The sequence below is a fragment of the Copadichromis virginalis genome, linkage group LG22, assembly GCF_057382275.1.
Source record: "Copadichromis virginalis isolate Kocher_CV1m ecotype Utaka linkage group LG22, C_Virginalis_male_GT1.1, whole genome shotgun sequence".
Classification (NCBI taxonomy): Eukaryota; Metazoa; Chordata; class Actinopteri; order Cichliformes; family Cichlidae; genus Copadichromis; species Copadichromis virginalis.
This window is the reverse complement of record NC_140638.1, coordinates 17,706,164-17,718,417: the sequence shown is the minus strand read 5'-3', so window position 1 is coordinate 17,718,417 and position 12,254 is coordinate 17,706,164. Positions and strand designations below refer to the sequence as shown.

General features: G+C 43.5%; 1 protein-coding gene across 1 annotated transcript; it reads right to left on the bottom strand.

Moving 5' to 3' along the window:
• Positions 1–6,821: 6,821 nt before the first annotated feature.
• LOC146683134 (uncharacterized) lies at positions 6,822–10,119 on the bottom strand. Its single transcript, XM_085446988.1, has 2 exons — positions 7,806–10,119; positions 6,822–7,402 (listed from the first exon to the last, which is right to left on the bottom strand). Exon 1 carries the CDS (start codon positions 10,117–10,119, stop codon positions 8,023–8,025), a length of 2,097 nt encoding a protein of 698 aa, XP_085303114.1. The 3' UTR covers positions 6,822–7,402; positions 7,806–8,022.
• Positions 10,120–12,254: the final 2,135 nt, after the last annotated feature.

The window sequence follows — 12,254 nt, the reverse complement described above, 5'->3', positions numbered from 1 at the left end:
ATAGGATAAACAGAAATAGGAAAAAACAAGGGAAGTGTTTCCAGGGAGACAATAACCCGACGGACCAGTTGCAGGAACCCAAAACATGGTAGGCGTGTTTCATCATGATTCATATAATACTGATGACGGATTTTTAGGCTAATAGTTAGTCTAACACACTTACCTCTCCTCTTTTCTTTCTTCGCAAAACCAATAGGTCCTCCACTTTTAAGCGTCTCCCAGCGCAATGCTTAGCATATTTTGGTTCCTGCAACTGGTCTGTCGGGTTATATTCTCCCCCGAAACACATCCCTTGTGCTTTTGGAAATCAGATTTTTTCCTATTTCTGTTGTGTTTTGTGTGCTTTTGCAACGTTTTTCTTAATGCTGGTGTTTTCTTAAGTTGCAGTCCATTTGGCCTGTCAGGGCCACCGTAGAATAGCATCAAATCAGTGAAACATCTGGGATATTGATCTGCTCACTGAAGTAGCTGGTGGACTTTACAGGTGCAACAATGAGACAACCTCCAAATCAGAACCAAAATGAAAACTACAGAGGAAATTCCAAGAGACAATTACACAAGAAAAAGCTGGACAGGGCCATAGAAGGTCTTTTGAGCCCAACTGGCATTTCCCATAGAATACTAGGAATTGGCAAGTCCACCACTGATGAGAGCAGGTTCACCCTGAGAACATGTGACAGATGTGAAAGGGTCTGGAGAAGCTGTGGTAAACATTATGCTGCCTGTAATATCATTTAGTATGACCGGTTTGGCGGTGGTTCAGTGATGGTGCGGGAAGGCTGTGTGCACATGTGTCTTTGTCTTTCTGTGTGTCACTAGTGGGACTGTCACCCTTTGGCTCTTGGCACCCCATCTAGGGCCTCCTTACTTCTCATGCTGGGGTAGATGCACAGATGTCACCAAGATGTGTGGCCTCAGGTGTTCGGTACCCCCGGGGCCTGCAGATGGCGCTGTTGTCCTGGTTCCATCTCTGTCTGCCCCCAGGCCTCACCCCCTCTCTCTCTCTCATTCACTCACCAGCGGTGGATAGCGGTGGTAGAGAAACTTTCTTAGGGTGGCAAAATCAAAGCTTCTTTTGGTTAAAATACATCAAATGCAGTCAGAACACATGTTTTATATAAATATATTCCATAACTTTATTTTCTTTGGCCCAGATAATTAAAGATTTCTGTTACATAAAACATGAATTTTCATTTTATATACACTGTACAGTCTACATGATAACTGTGTAGCCCAATAAGTATAAAATCAATAAAAGCAACACAACATGGAGTGGTTCATTTGGTTCAAACCCAAGTCTAACTTAAGTTTCACACTCTTTTGTTTTATTATTAGAAATAATCAAATTGTTACATGCTTAAATTTACACAAAATGCAAGAAATCCGTTCTGTCATGAAATGATAAAGTTATATACAACTATTTACCTAAAATGCAGCCACTGCATCTTTAGGTTTTTTGTACAACCATTTAAGAATACTACTAAAACTAAAATATGAGATCAATCAGGTGTCACATTAAGATGCCACACAAATTATTTGTGCCAGTGCAAAAAACACTTTGACAGAGAGAACACCAAAGAGATAAAACCAGGTCTGACAGCAGGAGGTGTATCTCTCCTCCTGTTTTTCACCTGGAGCCAGTGTTTACATTGCAGTCTGCCTTTGTGGGTTTTTGGCCAGCAACTGTGACATTCAGAAGTCGCCTCACAGAACAACACAACACACTCCAAACATGCTAAATGCCACCGTCACTCCCAAAACTTTATCCTCTTCCTAAATAACCAAATCCCAAGTGTTGCCAAATAATTTTTATCAGTCAACATGGTACACCTTTACAACAGTAGGAAAGGAGTGGCATTTTTTTCCTTTTTTTTTTGCACTGTCCATCACGCATTTTTTTTTTTATCACAACTGTGATTGGATTATCAATAAAATGAAAAAACTGGTATATAGTTTTAAGTCTGAGCTTTCAACACAAGTTGAAACACACTCGCGGCTGCATCTAGTTGCTTTGATATCTTAAATCTGTCGTGTGATTTGGAGGTGTCGGCGTTTCTGTCGACCCCAGAGGGTCAATAACACCCACCTTCATTCCATTTTCAAAGTGTAACAATTAACCACCTGCATGAAAGCCTAAAAATGCCCATGGTGTTGATGCAAAATGTGTTCTGGCACAATCATGAGCATTGGTTGCTATGGACAACAAGAAATAAAGTCAGTCTGCACTATGGGCTGAACCATTTTTTAGTGGTGGTGGTGTTGGTAACTATAATATATTCAGTTTCAGAATTTATATTTAATGTTAATTGTAGCTAGGCTCAATGTGTTAATGCTAGTCATATGCAAAACTAAGATGGCACTAGGGGTAGCAAGAGTGGCCAGATTTCTAGAAATGAGAGCTGCTCCGTGCAAAGGGGGATGGATGCCGTCTCTCCTAAAAACAGTTTACAACATCTTAAAAGCATTTCCACTTACTTAACTGTCCTCTAGTCAGTTATGCCTATTGGGGAAACCCAAGCAATTACTCACATTAGCTCTGAAAAAACAACCTCATTCTTTACGTCAGGGGTGGCAAATCCCAGTCCTCGACAGCTACCTTCCTGCAGCTTTTAGATGCATCCTTGTTCCGACACGCCTCAATCAAATGAATGGCTTGTAATCAGTCCTTTTCCAAACTTGCTGGCATGCTGAAGTACCTCTTCAGCATGCCATCAAACCATTTGATTCAGCTGTGTTGGAGTAGGGATGCAACTAAAAGCTGCAGGACAGTAGCTCTCGAGGACTGGGATTGGGCACCCCTGCTTTAGGTGCTCCCAGCATGTTTGAGGTCTAGTAAAATCCCTCAGTGAAATGTGATGAACCCAAAATCCTATTCAGGGTGTTAAACAATGTGTCAGAATTCAGTACACATGTCAAAAGAACTCACAACTTTTGTTGCTCTGTATACTCAGACACTCAGGACCTAATGCATTTATGCATCGGGAACTAACATGCTTGAAAAGCAGTCTAGCTACCCTACAAAGTGTGCATAAACAATTGCTAGTCAAGTAGCTGTAAAGGTTGTATGCTATAATTACTCCAGTTGGTTTTACTCAGGCTGAGGACTCTTTCACCCCTCACTCTCTTGTTCCAACTCAGCTGTAGGTTGAAAGGGCAAAGCACGTCATACACCGTTTTGTCTTCCTCAGCATCTAACACAGGTCTTTCTTAACCTTTATGGTTATTGCTGTAGTTCTGAAATCTTTTCATGAGGACTAGCAGGACCCTAAATGGCACGACCTTTGACCTCAAGCACTGCCTGGGCTGTCAGCTGTGCGTGGAATGGTCCTGACTTCTCGCTGTGTCTCTGAAGATTTCTGATCAACACCCAGTTTCAGTCTGGAGATTCCACCCTTGGGATGATTCCTTTCAGCAAAACTTTGGCTACTGCACCTGTATCTCCTTACTAGAAGGAAAAGCTTCTAACCATTTAGAAAACATATCAACCATCATCAAACCATATTTTCATTTCCTTTCAGTGAACTTTACTTATGCGTCATGAAAACCTTATCTGAACATGGATGTAAAATACCTGTACATGAACTGTTAATCACACAAATCACAGTGAAGTCCTAGAAAAATCATCATGGAAAACATTGTTTAATGTTAAACCTGGACTCCCCCTTTTGACACATGGTCCCTCCCATGTGTCAACTCATCAGAAATAAGAGAATAAAAATGTTAGTGACATTATTTTTCAGACAACATCAGAAATTCTTCTCTGGAGTAGCTCCGCTTTAGCCTGTAAACCTGTGTTAGGAAATGAAATCAGTGTGGTTGTCATATTAAGTCTGTTTAAGTCCTGGCTCCACCACCACATCCACATTATTATTTCCTAGAAAACAAAACCTGTGGGTTAATATGAACTTCAGATTTGCACAATGATGAAGACGAGGTTTCTTGCCCTTACATCCTTACATTCAAGGACTGGAGGTGCACCACGCCTTTGTAATACATGTAAGTCATTAGAATACATTGTCATTGTTTTTTGAATTATTATAATGACATAATGGGAATGTCACAGTCTGGCGGAGGCAGACTGTATGTATTGTGAAGAGTGGACCCAAAATGCAGACTCCAAGGAACAGGGAACAAAACTTGAATGTTAACAAAAAGCGAGCCGTTTAATATGGCTGGTAAAAAAAAAAGGTACAAACAAAGGGCAAGGCAAACTGAAGTAAAACTAACATTAACTTAAACTGGGAGAACTAAACAAACAACAAGAAAAACCTAGACATGAAACTTGGAAACATGGCGTGGACAACAGACGACCTGAAAAGGAATGAACAGAAACACACAGGCTGTATCCCAATTCAGGGTCTGCAGCCTTAAAGTACGCAGCCTCAACGGTCCTCAAGGGCCACGTACTCAAAGACCGCTAAGGCCGGAAGTGCGAGGCTTGTGAAATGGGACGGTCTAGCCTCTGTTGCGCTGCCCAGGTTGCCTAGCAGCCATGATACTAACAGCTGGAAACGTTTCATACAGCTTTGTTTGACAGAAATGAAGGAGAAAATCTTTTGTTCATTTGTTTGTTTGTTTCCACATGAGCTTTGATCATTCTCTGTAAGATTAAGCTCAGCTATTGAACGGCGTGTATTTTAAAGTAAAGGCTTTAAAACCAAGTTAGTACAAACGTCACTAACGTCACATAACTTTGCCGACATGTGGCCAACAGTAATGTTTTAATGTTCTTCGTTATTAAACATTTGCACATAAATAAGTGACATAATATTCAGTACTTAAAGTTTACTCTTCGGGCGCCCCTCATCCGCCGTTTTTTTCGGCAAAATTATCCACACCCACCGCTGCGCTATGCATTCTGGGATATATTGGGCCATGAAGTCTACACCACCACGTCCTTAAAATTCAGGGAAATGAAGGACGCATTTGAGGGCCGCATTTCGAGCAGCCTTCGAATTGGGACAGCCTTTGTCGCGTTGAGTCGCTGTGACGTAATCGGCCTTAAAATGCGGCCTTTAAGGCTGCAGACCCTGAATTGGGATACAGCCAGACTAAATACACACAAGGGTGATTAGGGGAAGTGGAAACACATGGGAAACAGCTGACACTAATCTGACATAATGAGACACAGGAAGCAAAGCTGACTATGCTGAACTAGGACACAGACTTTCATAATAAAACAGGAAACATGAGACACAGACATAAACTTGATAATATAAACTTGACAACATAAGACATGCAGCTTTAACACATAAAGGGCAAAGGGAGACTAAAACACAGGGGTAGAAGACGCAAGGGGAATCGAAATAGACAAATGAGCTTAGATAATCGAATGAACTTAAAAATAAACCATAAACATCAAACATAAACTAAAACCTAAAATGCTGGGTTAAAAGACCCAGGATCGTGACAGGGAACTTTAGTGTTTGTTGATATATAAACACTTTATTTAAAAACAAACATCTGTTTCAGGTCATAACAGCATGTGCTGTTTTGCACAACATCTGCCTCGGTGCTGGTGACATTGTGGCCCCGTAGGATGATGTTCAAGATGAGGGGGAGACTGGTTCAGAGGCAGTCAGTGGTGCTCTTTGGTGGGACCGCCTATCTGCTGAGGTGTCTGCCCTGGACCAAAATGATTGTCAACAGGCAGGTATTCATTCATTAGTACATTTTTAAAGTTGTAGATTATTACTTGTTATATCCATATTAACAGGATTGTTTGCCCAACTTTGTTCTTGCATCTTCCTGAAAACATTTTAGTGACATGGCAGCAGTCAGTTACATCAACCCTAGAGTTAGATGATGTGGTGAACTGTGGAAACAAGCATCCCTAAACAACTTGTGGAGACCACCCTTTATGATGCTCAACTTAGAAGGTAGAAAGGCAAATTGTTTCACTTATGGCGTCTCCTTCATCTCTTTGGTCCTGGTCCAGCAGATTCAGCAGTTCTGCCCGAGACTTCCTGCTCAGCTAAATATCAGGCCTGGTTAAAAGTGTGCATACGGAGACACTCAGCCTAATCCTGGACTTTAATAATAACTCTTAATAACTAATACTCCTGTTGTGTTTTTTTCACTGTTGTTATTTTCTCAATTTAGACAATTTAATAAATCAGTTGCAAATAAACAGTTATGTTGTACATAGTTTGAGAAAATGATTCAAATACAGTTAAAGTGTTTACAATGATTTTTATTTATAGAACTTTATACATTTTATGTTGGACATAGTTTTAAAAAATAATTCAAATAAAATTCAACAAACAGCAAGTTCAACTATGTACAGTGATTAATATTTAAAGAATGTTATTTGTTCCCCCCCCTTCTCTTGGCCAAGCTGGCCGTCATCCTCCTGCTCACTTTGGTGGACCACTGAATAACTGGGCCCTGGAGTGTCCTCTTGGATGGTGGCAATTAGGACTGGAGGGCCTCTCTGGCAAACCCGGGTGATGTCGCTGCAGTGGGCTTCTCACTCACTCCTTAACTGAGAGCCATGCTAGGCTCAGGGAGACTCTGCTGACCATCTGTCCCGCAGTCATGCAGGGACTTCATCAAGCTTGGTTTTCTGTTCTTTGTGTGTTTGATTAAAGAATGTTAGCTACCGCTCACCGCTCGTCTGCAGGCTTTATTTAAATGGAAAATTTCCACAACAGGCAAAAAAAAGCTTTTTGCTAAAAAAAAAGATTTAGAGCAGAAGTTTTTTGCACTGCATTTTAAAATGAAGACATATTGCATTTATTTACAGTTAAAGACACAGAGCAGAAAGTGTGTTACTGTTTTACATCCACAGACACACAAGAAAAGAAGCAGGCAACATGAGGTCAAGTTATGGCAATTTTATTTGTGTGTTTCAGTACATGTATTTAGATTAGAGTTTTTAAAAAACAAACAAACGTCCCAAGAAGAAGGATGGGGTGAAAGAAAGGTGGAGAGAGGAGGAAGAAACTATTGATGTCCTCAAACTCGATGCTGCTGGGTCAGTTCTTTCTCAGCAGTCTGCTCCAGAATCCCCTCCTGTCCTCGGCTTTCTTCTCTTTTGCCTTCAGTTCTTTTAAGGTTTTGTTGAGCTGCTCCTCGGCATCTTTAAATTGTTCTTTCAGCTGCTGTTTGGCCAGTTTCACTTTCTGTTTGAGGAGCTCTTTAGCTTCCTTTTTGTGCTTTCGTATTTCTTTAAGTGCGTCTTTGCAGTCTTTCTTGGTCACCGCAGAGCCGCTCATTTCTTTCTTGAATGCCTTCTGTTATGATGATTTCTGATATGAGGTTCAGTTCTACGGTGGTGATCGCAGGGTGTGCACAGGTCAAGTGCCACTATGACCCTCCAGAAATTAACGAGGACAGGGGATGATCGTTCAGCTCTTTAATGGCAGATTTAGCGTGGGTGTGGGTGTGTGTGTGTGTGGTTCTACAAACAGAATGGAAAATAGAACACAAATTACAATCAAATTATAGACAACAATAATCACCATATAACATATTACAGCCACATACTTGTCTTATAGGCCCTAATACTAAGCTGGCGGCTTTTACTTATAGTCTGAACCATATTTGACAACAAAGAAAATAAACATCTTCCCATCACTTAACTCTTGTGCCCCACTCACTTATGATGCCAACTAAAGAAGGCAAATACACATAACAAATCCCCAACTCAAACTGAACTCAGTTTGGCCTAGGCGAACTTAGCTTAGCTTAGCCCGCTTAGCTTAGCGATAACTTAGCTTATAGAAAATGTACAAACAGAGGACGTCCAGAGCAAGAAAACATACAGGCTATCCTTCTTACACAAGAAATATCCTGTAACTCACCAGTCTTATGGACGCACACTCTCATTGAACCCACATAAACTGCTCCCGAGCATAACTTGTGATTCACACTGCCTTCATGAACACCATTTTCCATCCCAGTCAAACATTACTCACAAAACGGCCGCGCCCTCTAGTGGCGAGGCAGAAAACTGCATCACAGTCCTGCCTTCAGAACAGCCGCCCCCAAACTTGCCCTCGCAAGTTTGCAGAATGTCATTTACTGTCCATTTTGTTCTGGTACTGCAGGTAGTCGAATAAGGCGGCTCACTGGGCGTACGTAGGTACGGTCCTTTACGTCCACTTCTGCAGATCGGATCAAACCATCAGCTCCGGGGAATACCCTGTTGATCTTCCCAACAGGCCATGATGCTCTGGGAAGATGGGGATCCACTATCATCACCACAGTGCCCAGCTGGATCGGAGCAGTGTCTTTCTGCCACTTTGACCGTGTCTGCAGTGTAGGCAGGTAGTGGCGTATGAACTGTGTCCAGAAGCGATCGGATAACACCTGACAGGTCCTCCATGATCGTCGTCCAATGAGCTCTGAGTCGTGGTATATCACTTGGGGTAGGGAAGGGTCTAGCCGCCCCATCAGCAACAAATTTGGGGTAATGGGGTCTGGGTCAGCCACGTCTGATGACACGTACCCCAAAGGTTTCGAGTTGAGTATTCCCTCGATCTCGATCAACACTGTTTGGAGTATTTCCTCTTTTACAACCTGTGAGCCCAATGTGGAGGCCAGAGCTGCCTTTATGGACCTGATCTCTCGCTCCCAGGATCCTCCAAAGTGGGGAGAACTGGGAGGGTTAAATCGAAACTTGATCTGCTGCTCTGCTAACTTGCCTTGTAAAGAGGGATGCAGGGCTTTGAAAGTTTCCTGGAGCTCCCGATCCCCACCTCGGAAATTTGTTCCCTGGTCACACAGTATCTCAGCTGGTTTCCCACGACGAGAGACAAATCTTCTTAATGCCACTAGAAATGAGTCGGTGTTGATACTAGACAACACCTCAATATGAATGGCACGAGTCGTCAAGCATTTGAAGAGCAGGCCCCAGCGTTTTTCATTTCTCCGACCAACTTTCACCTGCATTGGCCCAAAGCAGTCGATGCCTGTTGAGAAGAAGGCTGGCTGATGTAATCGTAGGTGTGCAAGGGGAAGGTCAGCCATCTTTGGGTTGGCAGGTTGGGCTCTCCATTTTTGGCACTCAGGGCAGGAGCGCTGTTCGCTTCTTACGGCTTCACGGCCGCGAAGAATCCAGTATTTCCTTCTCAACTCTGCAAACAATCTCTCTGCTCCTGGGTGTTTCAAATCACTGTCAGCCTGTCGGATGAGTAGTCTGGTGACTGGATGTTTAGGGTCCAATACTACTGGATGTATCACAGCAGCTTCCAAATCATGGCATCGTCTGAGACGACCACCTACTCTTATGAGTTGAAGCGACTTATCAAATTCCGGGTCTAGGCAAAACAGACGGCTGGATGAGAGAACTGGTTTCCCAGTGGTCAGGCACTGGATCTCATCAGGGAAACTGTCTTTCTGAGCAGCTCTCAGCAGAATAAGCTCAGCCTCCTTGTAGTTCTCTGATGTGAGATTGTCACCAGCCGCCCCGTGAAGGCACCTGGCTGTTTCTTCCAAAAGCTTGCTAAAACTGGTAAACTGCTGTGCATCAGGCAGGGAGATAGAGTCAGTAGACACAGCTAAGCAAGTTATTGGTTTACGCTGCTCCTCAGCAAAGTCTGTACATGGTGTGGCTGGGTGCTCTGGCCACTGGTCTCGATGTAGCTGCAGAAACGGGGGCCCACATGCCCACTGGGACTGGACTGTGAGGTCTTGTAGCCTTTTACCCCTAGTTAGATCATCTGCCGGATTGTCATATGTTGTCACATAACGCCAAGACTGGCTGTCTGTCAGTTCCTGGATTTCAGCTATCCGAGTTCCCACGAACACCTTGAAATGACAGGACTCTGACTGGATCCATGTTAGGACAGTGGTGGAGTCTGTCCATAACACCACTCTGCATAGTGGTAGGGTGAGCTCTTTGGTCAGCAGGCTAGCAAGTTGAGCTCCAGTCAAGGCTGCACATAGTTCCAGACGTGGCATGGACATCTGCCGTTTAGGGGCCACCCTAGAGCGGGCAGTCAGGAAAGCAACTTCCACCTTTCCAGCAGCATCTTCCGTCCGTAGGTAGGCAACGCTTCCATATGCTTGTTGAGATGCATCGCAGAAGATGTGCAACTCACGCCTACTGTCAGATTTGTCCAGCTCTGGGCTTACATAACAACGTTGTAGACTAATGGCGTCCAGATGTTGCATTTTAACCCAACTCACGTTCAGATGTGCTGTCTAAGAAACATAATTCTGAATGTTTTTCATTATATAATTATTCACCCCTGGCTGCAAATGGGACACCTAAGTTACCTGAGTAGAGAAAAAATGCATATGTAACCCAGATTATTTTCTGAAATATGAGATTTCTGATAATTTGGCAGTCATTGAATGCAGCACAGTGCCATGACCATAGCAGCCGCCTGTCCAGCAGCTGTAGAATTTCATTTTCCTCCTGTCGATCCGATGAGGAGCATGCTGTTTTCGTGTGCCCTGCCAGCTGGAAACTTGGGTACATTTAACATGAGTCGCCATGGATACGTTTACGAGATATTTGTACTTGAAACTGATGGTTTAATGTGTTATTAGAGAGAGAAGTCATGTAGTGGTACACACTTGAAGCTGAGCCGAATCTGACAGGCATTGGCTATTACATCTGGCGAGTTATCTTGCAGCGCATGGTCAAATTGAATGTTCTCGTTTGGCTCTTGGCGAAGGCGGTCGCACTTTTCTCCTCTCTTCCTTCCCCTTATCTTCCCTGCTTAGCCTCTTGTGTCCTTGTCTTGTTTCGTGTGTATTACTTTCCCTCGAACAGTCGACTCACAACGAACGCAGCATGGTTAACACCTTGGAGACGCTTACAGCTGCCGTGAAGACTCAAAATAACACCATTGAGCATATGATGGGATACATCAAAGAGAGGCCAGCTCAAAATGAGACCCTTGAGCGAAAGTTGGATCACATCACAGAACGGCTCACTGCAGTTGTGAGGTCTCAGAATCAAAAGAATGACAACACCACGGACCAGAAGTTTGATACCATCATGGGGAGGCTCGCGGCTCTACAACGGGAAATTGAGAGACCAGTGTCGGAGTGTTAAAGATCAGCTTTGAAATTCTACTGAGCTGCTTGCATAAAAGAAAAATCAACGACATCAACATGCGAACACCACGGCGCCAGCTGCACGGCCCAAGGCTGGAGCCGAACAAAAACTCCCTGATAACGACTGTGTGATGACTATTCTTCCCATCCCATGCAAGGCCACCTGGGTTGGCTGGAAGACTGTTTACTTAGCCTGATAGGGCGAAGGACATTGTCTCAGCTGAACTATGGACACGCACACACACATACTTACACTGATAAGCACTCACACATCCCCCCTCCCCTTCCAACGCCTTCGATGCTTGTTGCCTCCTGGGAACACGAGGCGGGTCTGAGCCCGCGCTGGTGAGTCGGCGCAGTGGCAGGATGGCTGTTGTGTTGCCTGGGATTACTCCTTTTCCCTACCCAACCCTGTTGCTGGTCACGTGCTCCATAATGTTGTGCTGTGGACATTTATGTGCTTTTTTGTGCAGAGGAGTTTTTTTGTTTCCTGTTCTCATGCTGTCCTCCTGTAGCCCAGCATGAGTAGAGGTCTCTTTTTTTTCCTCTTGTACTTTTCCCATTGTAGTGTACATTTCAGTGTTTTTCTGTAATGCAACCGTTCTCTGACTTGTATCCCCATGTGATGTCTGTGTTGTGTGTGTAAGGTTGGAGGGCGGGTTCATTTCACTGCAGTTTACTGCATGTGGCGAATAAAAGTTGATGATGATGATGATGTACCTTATTATGCTGCAGCAAGATGTCAAATCCACCACTGTGATATTTTGTTAAGGAAGAAAGCTAAATGTTGTAGAATCTGTGAATGAGGTTATTAGCAGGCTGGATAGCTGACTGTTACAAGCTAGTGGATAAGCAAGGCTGGCTACCATCTTAATATGGCGGCCAATACAAGGACAATTATCGAGTTTATTTGTTCATGCCTAAGAAAATTTGTTGAATAGCATTTATTTTTTCTGTTTATATTTTTACATGAACAAGCCTGTATTTTTATGATGGTAAGACTGCTGGATGAGCCGTTAGGGACATTGACACTGACTTAGTGGTACTGGAAGTCATGAATATGCTTTGGTTAATTTCCCTGCACACTTGTGTGTAGGCTGTTTTTTCTTTCCTGTGGTAGTCTGTTCCTGCTGGATGAACCACTTTAGGAAAATCCTCATCTGATGACTCCACTGAACCATCCTTCCTGGTAGATGGCCGTTGCTGCTAGCTGGATGCTTCTGCTAGCTGGATGCTATTAC

Excerpts from the sequence above, each read along its gene's own strand:
- LOC146683134 (XM_085446988.1), bottom strand. The coding sequence starts at position 10,119 with ATGCAACATCTGGACGCCATTAGTCTACAACGTTGTTATGTAAGCCCA.